The sequence below is a fragment of the Aphelocoma coerulescens genome, chromosome 3, assembly GCF_041296385.1.
Source record: "Aphelocoma coerulescens isolate FSJ_1873_10779 chromosome 3, UR_Acoe_1.0, whole genome shotgun sequence".
NCBI lineage: Eukaryota > Metazoa > Chordata > Aves > Passeriformes > Corvidae > Aphelocoma > Aphelocoma coerulescens.
The window spans coordinates 56,104,275-56,119,115 of NC_091016.1; the positions used below are offsets into that span (position 1 = coordinate 56,104,275).

Consider the following 14,841-nt stretch of genomic DNA (forward strand, 5'->3'; position numbering starts at 1 on the left):
GTAATTTGAAGATTGTCATAAAGGTATTGGTAACAAAGAGTGAAGGAGTAGGGAAAGAAACAGTCTTGCTATCTACGTAGGAGGAATGTCTTCTACTGAAACAGTCGAGTGAATGGCCAAAATCACAATCAGAAGACTCCTCAGCTTTGGCTACAGTTTACTGAGATTGTTAAATAATTGTATGCCAGGCATATTAGAAGAGTCTTCCTTAAAGAAGCTAAAAGAAAAAAAAAGTAGTGGATGAAATGAAAGGGAAGGTCAGTGAAAAGCTGGGAAGTATCAGGGAGATTGCTGCAAGAAAGCCAAACTTCCTCTCAGCTGTGAGAGAAGTAATTCCTCATGTACATCCTCATGTAATTTTTGTTTGGCTTTGTACCTAGGACAGATATTTTCATTCAGAAAACATTCAGAACATCCAGAAATCTTTAAATTTCACCAAGTTATTCTTGTGTTGATCTAAAATGCTTTAAATTAAAGAGTGACCTTCTGAATGATGAATAAGACATCAAGTGACAGAGGATTGGTTGCTTATTTTGATGGATTTTTTAGTGGATGACCATGCTCCGTGACAATGTGTGCATTTTGCTTGTTTCCAGACATTTATTTCAGCTCCAGGCCACTAACTCCTGTGCTGACAGAATGAAGATTGCTTTAGTATTTTCTCTTTTTGACAGAATGCATACACTGAATAGATTATGGGTCTGTTAACTTTGGAGTAAGGTAGAGAAAATTCAGGGTTTAAAAAAAAAAAAAAAAATCTGTATTCGGCAGCTAGTCTTAATTTTCTATTTCTTTTACAACATTGTCACCAGAATGGAATGTATTTTTTTCTTATGTTTTCTCAATTTCAGCTGCAGAGATAAAATTAACTCCTCCCTATACATGTGTGCATACACATCCCTTATTCATATGCTTTATTGATCTTATACCCTTGTTCCAGGGTATATTGTTCCAGGAACATCTCTTAGTCTGCTTGAACCAAGAGGTATTTATATTCACTATTTCTAGGTTGGGTCCCTGCCCAGTAGATAAAGAACACCTTTAAAATAATTCATCATGAAACCAGAGCCTTCCAGACCACATGCTCCACCAGAGGACTTCTGTGGAATCAGAGATTTACCGTCACGGAGCTGATCACAGGAACAGGTTTTTTCCTAGGAAATTCTATCCATGTGTCCTTTACCATGAATTTACATGCAGTATTATATATAATACACCCTTTTGCTTCTCTGCTGTAAAACTCATCTGGTGACACCAAAGAGAAAAAAAAAATCAACCCACACTATCACCAATGTTCCTGTTAATTTTGCACTGTCAGTTGTAATTGCTGTCTGCTGAAAAGATTTTATATTCAGTCTGATTTTCACTGCCTCCTCACTGTGCTTAGGGCAGAGAAAATATACCAGTAAATATTGAAGAGCAAAACTGTGTTATGACTGACAGTTATCCTAATTCTTTGAGATACACTGATAATGTCGGTTCAAAAATGAAGTCCCTAATTTCGCTTTGTTTTGATTACAAAGCTGATTTGTTTCAATCAAAGAGTGACAGCTAGTATAATTTTTAAGGCAGGTGTCATATGTGCTTCATTTTTATAGTTCTGTGGTCCAAAATGGCAAATAAATGATTTTCTATGGTGTGGTCATATATAAACACATATACGTAAGAGCATATACAAGAACAAATCCAGGCATCATCTGTCTCAGATACATCCAGCAGAACCAGTTTCCAAATACCACTTGGCCTACTGAGAAACTCTCACCAGTTCTAGGGCAACCCTGTGGGAAAACAGAGAGTCCAGAGAGTCCAGCCAGCTGTTGTTGCAGGCTACCTATGGTCTTCAGCTCTCTCTGCACTTTTGACAGGCTTGCCTCTGCCCCTCTACTTAGTGGATTTCTGCTCTGAATCTCTTCCAATACCCTTCACCTCGGTTTTAACTCACTTCTGTCCCAAGTGCATCCATCCTGGTCCTGCTTGCCTACGTTTCTTTGTCTTTTCTGCTCCAGCTGCCCCTTTCTTAGTGCCCCCTTGTTCCCCCTCATCTCTTCACAGCATCTCGTGTGCTCATTCTCATTGCAAACCTAGCATTTGCTGTGACTGCATTGTTCCCACTGCTCATTTTTTGCATCACTTTCTCCTCAGGTACCTATATTGTTTGCCTAGCCTATAAATTCTTCAGGATAGCTATGGTCTTTTGCTGTCTGTCTGCATACTACAAAATCCTATGGGGCTCATCTTCTGCATGGTTTTAGGCACTACTGTAGTAAAAATGATTAATAATCTAACAACAACCATAATGTACTTGCTTTATAACTGTACCATAAAGGAAAATTACTTCTTCACCCAGCTACTGATTGTACTTTGTATTTTGTTTACTGTAACTGTAGATATATGTTTTCTTCTACAAAATAGTTTAATATCCTAATTTTTTTCTGGACTGAAATTTTAACACTGATCTATATCTTAGCTTTTTTAAGCCAAGTGAATCCAACTAGTTTGACCTCACTGGAGTTCATTAGATTGCCCCTGAATCAGGTAGAATAGCTCATCTGGCCATTAGAATGTTATTTAATTGCTAGTACACTACAGTGTGTGCTGGGTTGACCTTGGCTGGATGCCAGGTGCTTACCAAGCTGCTCTATCAGCCCCCCCTTCTCAGCTGGACAGGGGGAAAATACAAAGGAGAGGAGCAAATAAGATGGAAGATAACTCTTAGCTTGAGACAAGGCAGTTTACTAAAGCAAAAGCAAAAGATTGTGCATGCACAAGCAAAGAGAAAAAGGAATTATTCTCTACTTCCCCATCATCAGACAATGTTTGTCTACTTCCTGGGAAGCAGGGCTTCAGCACATGTAGTGGTTGCTCCAGAAGGCAAACATTGTAAGTAAGGAATGCCCCTCATGGAATATCCCCTTGGTCAGTTTGGGTCAGCTAGGTGTGGCCCCTCCCAGGAACTTTCCCATATCCAGCCTACTGATGGGAGGTGGAATGTTGGAGAGACAGCTCTGATGCTGTGCCGGCACTGCTCACAGTAGCCAAAACACTGGATGAAATCAGTATCCATCCCTCAATCTGTATGTGTTGCACGTCTTTCTAGATGTCCTGTTGTTTCATGGGCCCATCAGGCTATAAACAGCTCAGACTTCTGCTCCCAGTCTATGTCTGTCTGAGCTATTTCAATTTTTGACAGCCTTATCTACCTGTTGTTTGTTTCAGTGTTCTCAGTGGTGCAACTTTTGGGCACACGAGCATCTACATGACGTCCCTTCCGAGTCATATTTTCTTCCATGCAGTGGTGTCTGGCCACAATGCAGCAGCCCAGATGGGTTTACCCCTGCCTTGCCAGTTCTTCCATTGCTGGAGCCACCTGCATTGGGCATTAGCCACCATCAGTCAGTCTAGGAGTCAGTCTAGAGACAGAGTACAGGTCACTTTTCTTGTTCTGGTTGGATGCCTTTCACTTCTGCAAATTCACTTCACTTGCCTTCTCTTTTGGCGGTCTCAACAACTTGTCAAGGAGCTTTCTTGTGAAAACACAATTAAAATACTGAAAATAAAAGGAAGATAAGCTGTCCCATGGGCTTAGAATTGATTTTAGGGAAACAATGAAAAGCTACTCACTATGCCTACACCAGATGCACGATCTGTGTACATTGTCTGGTTTTTTTGGAAGCTGTGATGGTGAAAGAAAACTAAAGGGAGACATTTTGAGGAGCCTAAGCAGGGGTGATTGTATCATTTCTTTAATGCTACCCCAAGTGTTTGAGGACTTCATCTATCAGGGCACTAAACTGACTCCAGAAACCTTAAGAATTGTTAATCCTTGCTAGAAAAAAAAGTTTAATGTTCCTCTGCAAAGCACTGAAGAGCTGTGGGCTCACAGAGAGCCCATTGTGACGTGGCACATCTTTGTACTCTATGGCAAAATTAGGTTTGGTGTAATCCCAACTGAACTATAAAGGAGCTGGAATGGCTCCCTTTGGAGATACCTCAGTAACTGCACGTACTGCTTATTGAACAAAGAAGCAGAATTTATGCACTGCTATCATTGTCATGGTGTGCATTACCCCACACCTGTCTACTTCTCAGAAGGCTACGGAATATCCTGAGTCTTGGTAACCTTTTGTGTGCTCTATTAACAACCCCCGTCACAGCTGTTCCCTGTGTGAGTACTCCTTTTGCATCGAGGTAGTCTCACATGTTCATTTTTTGTGGTTTTGGTCTTTTGTTGTTAAAACAACATGGTTGTAGTTTCTTGCTGCAAGCCACTACAAAACTCATTTATTGTATTCGTTTTTTTGGTCTTTTTGAGAAGAGTAGGGAAAATATTAATTTCCTTTAAGCTGAATTATGCTGCCATGTTGTTACAACGAAAATATTGAAATGAATGTTTACCAAAAATCCCGTCTTTATTCACCTCTTTAAGTGAGCAAAGCAAATGATTCATCATACCTCATAAGTGTTTTCTAATACCAAAGACCAAGCTTGAATGCTTGACAATAAAATTCTGTCCCCAATATAAAGCTGAATATGTTGTGTGTGTTACGTGTACAAGTCTACTCAGAATACCAGTACAAAGCCTTGCTTATGGTGTTGTTGGGTCCAGCTGAAATCACGACTTCACTAAGAAAAAAATTATTCTAATCTAAAAACAAAATCCTGTGGACTACAGCAGAATTGTCATGTCCAAGATGCTTGAGAATTCATGCGGTTTTCCTGCTGATGTTCAGCCAACCAAACAGACGGGTTGTGAAGATCTTACTGATGGATATGCTGCCCACTCCTGAAGCAGAAATCACAGATTTGCTTTTCCAAACTGGATTAAAAATCTAGACTTTTGAGGTTTTTCCATAAATGACAAAAATAAGATGATACAGTGATTTTCAGGCTGACAACACAGTGTACAGAACATGCAGATAATTACAGACAGTTTAAGAACACCAGGTGCACAGGAGCTAAAACACAGATAACATTGAATGGAAACTGTTTTCACTTAAGATGATTTAACAAGTACTGAAATGAGCCCAAAGACATGAGTTCTCATACTTTTAGAAATGTGTTTTGAACTTTGTGCACCTTCCAGATGCTTTTCTCTTCCCAAATATTTAAGCTTTGCTATTTTTAATAGGGTTCTTATAATTTAAATGAAACTTTAAAACTATTAGTTAACATAGCTTCTCTACAATTCTAGCATTATTCCATATTTAATTTATTTTAAAAAGTAGGGAGAAAAGTTAAAATCTTGTTTCAGGTTATGTGGGAGAAGGGATATTCATAAAATGTCATCTAGAAATCTCTTATAACTGACTTAGGGAGTTCAGTTGTCTTCTATGGCTGATACACACAAGAAGATAAATGTAGGTGGCCTGAAAAATGGTGGGTATACCCAAGATATTTGTATCATGATTGTTCTGACAAACATTTAGTCTAGAATTTATGTTCCTCGTGTTTTCCCGTGTAAAAGGTCGCATCTTCTCTCAGCCAGTGGGCATCCTAGAGAGAGGTATTTGAGGAATGGGTGGCTCATCCAGCAAGGGATGATAACAAAGGCATGGGAGGTTAATAACTTTCCAAAGGAAAGAAGGTTTTGTCTCTGAGCCATTTCCTCCTAGGGCTGAAAGCCAGACATAAGGAATCTCACTGGATTCCCGTTATGTATGTTTTAGTATCCCAGTCTATTTGTAGTTGCTTAAATACATTCTCTACATAATTTCAGTTAGGAAAAAATATCTTTTCACTCTGAAGTTATTATGCTTGTGTCTTGTACAATTAAACTACCATAACATAAACATCTATGTTTCTAACTATTTTATATCAGTTTGTAAAGCTGAAGAATGTCCTTGACTCAAATTTCAGTGATAAGGCACCTGAAGAGTAGATACAAATATTTTCCCCAGGTAATGCAGATGGTTACTCGCTTACAAAAAGCAACCTATGTATCTTCAGTCTTGGTCTAATGCTCTAATTTTTAGGAAAAAATATGCTTTGTGATGTTCAATAGTCTAAACACCCTATCCTGTAAGTTTTCAAATACTCCCTATGCTTAACTTTGACACATACAATTAATCACACCAATTTAAAGCTATGAAATTTACAGGCATTTGCAGGCTTAAAACCTGTTATTGTTTGCAGTTGTATTTAAATGTTACAGATCATTCAGTTAAAGCCTTTTTTTTTTGACAATGATTACCTTTATTGATTATCAAGAAACATCAAGTAAAACATCAAATTGTATTCTAACCTTGAAAATACAAACAGTGTGAAACACTATGAAAACTTCACAAAATTTCTGCTATGGATCTCTTTGACAGCAGGGAATTGTGTCTCTGCTTTCCTGGGAGTAAATCCACTAAAAGGTAGAAGATAAAGAACATGTGGGGAAAGACCAAGAAAGGAGACCAAGATGTTGCCTCTTTCAAAAAAGGTGGCCAGAACTTTGCTCTCAGAACTGTAGTGGAACCAAGGTAGAAAAACCCTCCCAGTTATTGTAATGGAAGCATTACAATAGTGCAATAAAAACCAAATTGTTTGATATCTTATTTTTGGGAAGGATGAAAGTTTGGTAAGAAAGTTTCACAGGTATGTAGGCTCGGCAGAAAGATCTCTGAATGTAGAAACTGAAGATGAGATAGAAATGAAAGCAAGTTTTGATATAAAGATGTTTTGCTGAACCAATGATCACTGAATAACTGAGAAGGCAAAGGTTGGAGATGAGTTGGAAGGAGATTTTTATGATTAGGACAAAGGTATGTGACTATAAACAAAGACATGTTTTTCACCAAGTAAATAAGTCTCAAGAAGAGCATAAGTAAATAGAAAACATGTTTTTACCAAAAACAGAGATATGGCAGGCAAACAAGAAATGTTGGTGTAGGAAGTAGAGAGGTCTGAGAATTTTCCACTGTAAGCTTAAATTGTAACTTACTCTTGTGATTGGATAATAATGACTATAATTTGGTGATGGTAGTAGTTATGATAGGCTATAGGCAAATGTAAAGGTATGGTGTATGGTGCTTATTGGTTGTTATGTGTTAAGATACTCTGCAAAGAAAAATATAAAATGCTTTGTAACTTGAACAGAAAGTGGCTTCAGGTATGCCTACAGCTGGAGCTGGCAGCTGTAGGGCTGGCTCTGGATACCCACTCCCTGAAATGCTGTAACTTCGCCTATGCAATAAACAGCTTTCAAGAGAGCCACCTGAAATCCAGACATCCTTTGTAGACACTTCTCCTATATCTTATGAAAACATTCTGAAATAAAAAATGTTGTGAGCTGAAATGCAAGAGGTACATAGCCTCTTACTCCCACCTTTGGATATCATAACAGATTTGCAAATATGCTGTCAATCACACCAAATGACAGGTGTAGGACAACAAGATTATGGAGTGTCACGGACACAGCTGCAGTGTTCAGGTTACGTGATTGGTCCCACCCATGACAAACACATTGTAGAATTTAAGGGATTAAAATTCTATAGGCATCACTGGAACATACTAATTATTTTTGTGGAAGAAACCTCTCTTTGATTATTCGTAGTTTTGGTGTGCCATTCAGTGTTAGCAAGAGGATAAAATTAGCATTAAATAGCTCACAGGCAAGTTACATAAGATAACTGAAGTGGTCAGGTTAGACATCCCTTATATTCTGATGTAAGAAAGCAAATTGGCAGTTAAGCTTTCCTAAGGATAGACTATCATATTCCTGTCAAGTAGACAGGCTTGCTATTACATTTTTTATGTTTTCTCAAGAGAATAATGTACCTTTCTGCCAGATAGCTCTATTGGCTGGTCAGTTTTGAACTAAATATGCTTCCTTTAACTAATGTATCATAGCTGTCTTGCTGATCAGACCATGGATCCATTACTTGATATCCTTTTCTTCAGAAGTTCTGTTTTATACTCAGTGGGAAGACAACATTCTCTTACTGTCATAGGTGTGTATCATATTGTGGGGTAATAGAAATTTCCTTGCCTTCTGTCTGGTGGGAAACAACTCTTTCTAGTTCAGACTGGAAACATCTATCCAGAATTCTGCTCCTTTCCATCTGTTCAGATACCCTGACAGTCAGGTCTTCTGAAAAAAGACCTGCTTGTGATGCTTTTGAGAGCCCCTGACTGGCTGTACACAGAACAGCTCGAGGGATCTCTTGCTTCCTGCAGCAGCAGTAACATGAGTATGAGAAATGTTCTAAACTTCTGCAAGTTAGAATAGAGGCATTTCAGGAAATTTAAAATGCATATTCTGTTCAAAGCCTTAACTTGGCTTCACAGTTTCTGCAGGGTGAGTGCAGGGTGATTTGCCTGTATGGAAGAGGAGTGCAAGATCAAACTCTGAATGCAAAATTGTAATGAAATATGGGCATGCTAGAATCAATCGCTGCCACCAATGCTTAAGAACCCTCACTCTGTTTAGCTTGATTTAGACAGACTTGGGAACTATTCTCCTTGGTAGATATTAGATTGTGTTTCAGTATGCCGTGCTATCTGAAATGACATCTTAATTAGCATTTATTTTCTAACATGTATTTTCTGAAAGACCTTTAAGACCAAATTTTGTCCCGCCCAGTTATTCTGATTTAAAAGATCATTAGAATCTGCCTGAACACCTCCTTCTGCTGTTATTCTCTCAGGCCTGGAAAAGGCTAAGAGATATTTGTTGGCTCAGTGAGGCAGATGACTCATAACTTCTGGATATAAGAAGGGGAAGTGGCTGCCTGAAAAGATAGAATCTAGGGTGTGGGCTCAGAAGTCCCAAAGTTGTCATCTTAGCAACAGGCTCAATGAAATGAAACAGCACCAACAGAATTTTTGAGCTGAAGTTTATCTAATTTTTATTGTTAATAAAGACAAATCCCTGAAAGGCACTGGAGTAGGATTTTGTTTAAGTTGTGGACTCTATGGAGAGCAAGTGAATAAGGTACCTGTTGACAGAAGGGACTACCAAAGGCTAATGCCAGATGAGCAGAGCAAGATCATAATACTGAACTAAGTGATTACAGCAGGAAACTTGCATGACCCAGTTTATACCTTTCTCTTAAGTGTTGTGGGCTTTCTTGCAAATATTTCATTAAAAATTCTATTTTCCTCGATGTTATTTGATGCCTTTTTTCAACATTGGCCTCACTGAAGCAGGCACATAGCATGCAATATGCCTAGAAACAGAAATATACCTTTTTTTTTTTTTTTTCCCCTGTGTGGTATACAAAAGAAATGCATTCAAAGTGAATATAGGAGGAAAATAAGAGAAAAGTAAACTGAAATCATTTAGCTTTCTTTTATCTCTGACATTCTAATTTCCCTCATGAAAAAATGTCTTGGTGTATATTATAAAAATAGTCTCTTACAAGATTATCTCCATGCTACTGATAAATTAAATTTGCCCTTCTTTAAAGCATCTTGCTGCTGAGCAGTCTTTTCCTTGTTTCTGAGCTCAAATCATCTCTTCTGTTTGCAAGCCACATCAAGTCCAATTTTTCTTCCATTCCATCATAACACTTTTGATGAGATTCTTATTCTCACTATCTTCAGAGGACCTTTATAAAGTTCATATGTTCCTGCAGTTTCATCTCCTGAAGAGACACTGTTTTCTGTTATGTTCAACTGATTATATTTTCCTGACCACAGCTGAAATTCATGACAGTTTTTAGCAACTTCTGTCTTTGCTATAGACAGATTTTTTTCTTTTTTTGCTGACATACTTGGAATATGTGCTTTGATGTAAGAGGAATTGGTTCTAATTGCTTGTGTTTTTCAGCTTATTGCTTCTAATAGTATTTTGAAATTAAGGCATATGTAAATCCTTTACATGAATCATCATCAGTAACATTAGCGTTATGTCCCAGGACTGAAAGGTTAAATAGAGTGCAAGAACACGTAAAAGAACACAGAGCTATTTCTGATCCTGTGCTGTGCAATGTGGGGAACAGAGACAACAGGACATTGGTTTGCAAGCTGTTTCATTTTGCAGCAGTTCAAAGCTAAATCAATATGGATACAGGATCTCTAGGCTTTTTATCAATTTAAATATTTGTAAGCGGATAACAGCAGTGGATGTGCAGTCAGAGCTTTTTGTATTACACTAATACCTGTTTGCTACAGCACTTTTGGATCATTGGAATGGGAATATATTCTAAGGAACTCAGAACTCAGAATATATTCTAAGAAAGGAACAAATCTTGCCTTGCATTCACCTCAGGTTTAGCAGGAAGTCTTTTACTCTAATTTGAGATAAAGCTCAAGTCCAGTCTGCCATCATCCTAGTTTTCTTTATTCTCTCGGCTTTTACAACCCCTATAAACTATTTATTTCTTTGGGCATTCTAGCTCATCTCCTTCTGTTACCATCTACAGTCAATAGTGATTTATGTACAGTTTTAGAAATGAAGTTTCTGTAACCTGTTTCTGTTTTTAAATTCAATGAGATTTTATGTTAAATTTTTTATTTTAGGTAACTCCTGATATCTTAAGAGTTTACATTCACAACTTCCAATTGCCAGGTTAACCCAAGAGTACCATTCCTTCATCATTTTTTTTTTTAAATTGATTCCTTTTTCTTCTTCAGGAAATATCTCAAATTGCCCTCAGTTGAGTAGTTCTAATTAAGAAATATGAACTGCATTTTGTAGAGCCATCTCTTTGGCAAAAAGGATGGAAATTTACACCTAAGCAAACAGCTAACTGCTGTTAATTCTTGCTTATTGCTCCCCTCACAAGTGCTATAAACGAGACAGTGGCAAACAGGTGCAGTCACCAAAGAGAATGGATCATAAGGTGATCTTTGTACAGCACAGAATTCCTTTTCTAACATTTTCTGAGTGCTGCAGAGCCTTAGATTCGAAGTCAGAAGGAGTTCATTGGTTTTATAAAGCTTAAATTTAAAAAACTAAGTTACCCAGATTCCCTCTTAGGCCATTTTTCATTAATTGTGTCACAATTAGCTTAACATAAGCCATCTTAGATTTACATTAAAGTGAGAATGGAATCTGAGAGACTGTCTGCATAATACACTACTGACATTCAACACTATAAATCTTTTCTTTCTCCACAATGAGGTCACTCCCAGGCTTCTCTCAGGTACCTCCTCCCACAAAGTGTTATGTCTCCCTCCAATCACCGATACAGTCTGCTCAGCAGCTCAGTCTTGTTTGTGCACCATTCGCTCCAAACATCACATGGTGGCATCCTCACAAATAATCTGACTGCAACAGCCTGGCTGATGCCTATTTAGGAGGGAAAGCTGGATGGACACATCTTGCTAAGTTGTGCATGCTAAAAAGTAAGGTAACATTCATTTGAGATAAAAAACATGATTTGTCAACATTTTTTCTTATATATCCTTGATGTAGGTAGTGCTTGTATACGAGTTAGTGACCTGTACAAGCTCGAGAAGTAGGCCCATGGGAAGGGTTTAACAAGGCGAGTTTAAACAAGTGCAAGGTGCTGCACCTGGGTCCCAGGTCCCAGGACTGGGGGATGAACAGAGAGAGCTGCCCTGCTGAGAAGGACTTGGGGCTGTTGGTGGGTGAGAGGCTGGACATGTGCATTGAGCACTCACAGCACAGAGAGCCAAGCATGTCCAGGGCTGCACCCAAAGCAGCGGGGGCAGCAGAGTGAGGGAGGGGATTCTGGCCCTCTGCTCTGCTCTGGTGAGACCCCATCTGGAGTGGTGTGTCCAGCTCTGGAATGCCCAGCACAGGAAGGACATGGACCTGTTGGAGTCCAGAGGAGGGTTACAAAGTTGATTAGAGGAATGGGGCACCTCTCCAATGAGGAAAGTTTGAGAGAATTGGGATTGTTCAGCCTGGAAAAGAGAAGGCTTCAGAGTGATCTAATTGGAGCCTTCCCGTTCCTGAAGGGAGACTACAAGGAAGATGAGAAAGACTTTTTACAAGAGCATGTAGTGACAGAACAAGGAGGATTAGCTTCAAACTGAAAGAGGGTAGGTTTAGATGAGATATAAGAAAGAAATTATTTATTGTGAGGTGGTGAGGCACTGGAAGAGGTTGCCCAGAGAAGTTGTGGATGCCCCATCCCTGGAAGTTTTCAAGGCCAGGTTGGCTGGGGCTCTGAGCTGCCCGGTCTAATGAAAGGTGTCCCTGCCCATGGTAGCGGGGTTGGAACTAGATGGTCTTTAAGGTCCCTTCCAACCCAAGGCATTCTGTGATTCTCTGTTAAATAACTGTAGTTGTCCTGCTAGTTTGTATTTGAGACACTAACAGGCAACAGTGTCAATACTGTATGTACTGCACTATACTATACTATACTATACTATACTATACTATACTATACTATACTATACTATACTATACTATATCTATAAAGTTGCTTCTCAGCTCCAGGGTAGTTGGCAGTAATAAAATGAAAGTGTCCCATCACTGAAATATTTTATGTGATGTTACAAACACAGTCAGAGAGAAATCACAGATAAAAATCTGTATCCTACATGAAGCAGTAGCACAGGAACTCAACATCTGAGAGAAGAAACTGTATATGAATTCTTCCCTTTTCTCTTATAACACTGTATCCTTCATGATTCAATGCTGGACACACAAATGTCATCATTTCACTTCATTAGATGAAGAAAGTTGCCTTATGTTTCCTGTTGTCTTCTGCTTTATACCTGTTTTTTATCATCGGCACCTCTGATTAGAAGGTCACATCTTTCCTTGGTTACAGCATCTGGCATATACTGACAGGTAGATAATGTTAATCCTCTTGGTCTCTCACATCCAAGTGTTCAGTCAGTTTAAACAAGTGGCTCACTCTGGCAAATGCTCTCAATTCAGGTAGTTTTGAGGTGATCTGTAGACACTTTCCCAGATCCTTTTAAAATTTAGTTCACTTCAGTGCAGAAAGAAGAGTTCAGAACAGGAGGCAACCATGGCCTTGGCGAGTTGAACCTTGTAGTCTTTCATGTATATAAGTGGGAGAAAATAACCCTTAAGAGCACCACAGATTCTGGGTCCTACAGGTATGTGGAGTTAGGCACAAATAAAGGGGCAGGGAAGCATAACTTCTAGACCTTTCATTAAGCACTTTGCTATTTCCTGGATATTCAGATCAATATTACACAATGTGGCAGGTGGATGCTTTGGAAAAACTGTGTGAGTTTCCAATTACTGAGAATATTCAAACCATGCTGGGAGTCAAGCTGTTATTTCCATTTGGGCACAAAAGAAGGTTTTAATATCTGCCAGCCTTCAAGAAAAACAGTATCTACTGAGTGATTTATCTATAAATATATTGGCTAGAGTGACATCTAAATGTGGTGTCTTTACCATGTTCTCCTCCATCAGGAGAGACACCAAATCTGAGTGTGTATTTTGGAGAACTTAGTAGTATTAGGTGGAACTGCTGACCTTTAAAAGAAATTATTCACACTAGTTGTTGCAGTAGAACTAGTGGTCTGTATATTAAAAGGTTTGAATGGTGAAAAAGCCACATGAGTTCTTTTTCTGCATTGTTTCTGCCACTGTGGTTCACACTGGGCAAATACCCACATAGCAACAGTGACTTGAACAGAAGCACTGAGCTGTCCTGACTGAATTCTTGGAGATCTTAGGAAAGAAACTTGGCGAGCAGAAGACTTTGAAGTAGGGTAGCATTGATGTCTACTAGTGTCAAGGCTGCGTCATACTGCATTTCAGATAGATTTTTGTTTGTTTTCTAGTACAGCCTATTTTAACTTGTTTGTTATAAAGAAGGTGAACACAATAAAACAATTATTATATAAATGTTATAAATAGTATTATTTATATAATAAGAAATCAAGGAAGGAAACTTGCTGAAAGACTGTTGCTGAGTGACTGTATGGTCAGCCTTTAGGGAAGGAAAAGCAACAGTCTAATCTTGCCATACCATCCTGGAAAATCTGAGCCTTACAGTAGCTGCAGTGACTCACTGAAGTAGTAGTAGAAAAGTGCATGATTTCTGTCATCCAGCCCACAAATATTGTCTGGAGTCTGTGTGTCTCATCTGTATCAGCTACACATCATCTCAGCTACCTGGCCATTGCTAACAAAGTGCTACTAGTGCTGAAAAATGGGCTTAGAAATACACAGTAGAAATAACTCTACTCCTACCGGAGATGTTCTTGAATACGTTTTCCTAATCAATTGTCTTTAGAATGTTTCCTCAGTCGATAGGAATGGAACTCTTCTGAGTTATCTAATGAGATTGGCTAAAGATGTCCTGAAAATGACACCCAGAGGGATTGCAAGGGATAGCCATGGCAGTTACTCAGGTGATTTTTCTTCCTTTTATGCATCACTGTTCCTCTTCTGAATCAATTCAGAACAACACGGAAAAGTTCCCACAGGTTCGGACTAGCATCTAAAAATTTTCCTGCTTACATCTGAGCACTGTGGAAAAGTGACATCCTATGACACAGCTCAGTTGTGTGCAGGCCTATGAACCCAACAGCTTGGAAGAGCAACCTGATCCAGCATGCTTTTCTTTTGCTGCTATATGTTGCCGATTTGTTGCTGCCCAGCCTGTAGATAGCTGGACTGGGATCAGTGCACAAGAACTGCCATCACTATGGTTACTTTAGTTAAAGTTTTGTCCATTTGTGGAGCATATCCAGCTGGTAGTGGAATATCTACTAAAATTCTGTTTCATTCTTCTGTACTTAAAAGGAGTCAAGGGCTCTAGTCATGAACCAGTGAAATGTTCCAAGCAGTCTTGGCAACAGCAGTATCAAAACCCAATGTCTCACTGTTCCACATGTGTAGTTGCCATAGGTTGTCTTGCTTCAACACAATGACCTGGAATACTCTGGACGTTTTATACCCCTCATTCATATGAATCAGGACACACAGCCTCATTTACCATCACGGAAGGA

At 38.9% G+C, this 14,841-nt stretch overlaps 1 protein-coding gene across 9 annotated transcripts in view; it reads left to right on the forward strand.

The window, feature by feature from the left end:
- CHRM3 (cholinergic receptor muscarinic 3) overlaps window positions 1-14,841 on the forward strand; it is a 265,817-nt gene that overhangs the window by 184,294 nt on the left and 66,682 nt on the right. For 2 of the 9 annotated variants that reach the window (XM_069010357.1, XM_069010356.1), the window contains exon 2: window positions 1,009-1,146. The exons of the other annotated variants lie outside the window; for them this stretch is intronic. In XM_069010357.1, coding sequence (XP_068866458.1) covers window positions 1,082-1,146 — 65 coding nt within the window. In that variant the 5' untranslated portion in view covers window positions 1,009-1,081. The remainder of the gene's footprint in view (window positions 1-1,008; window positions 1,147-14,841) is intronic. 9 annotated transcript variants of the gene reach the window in all.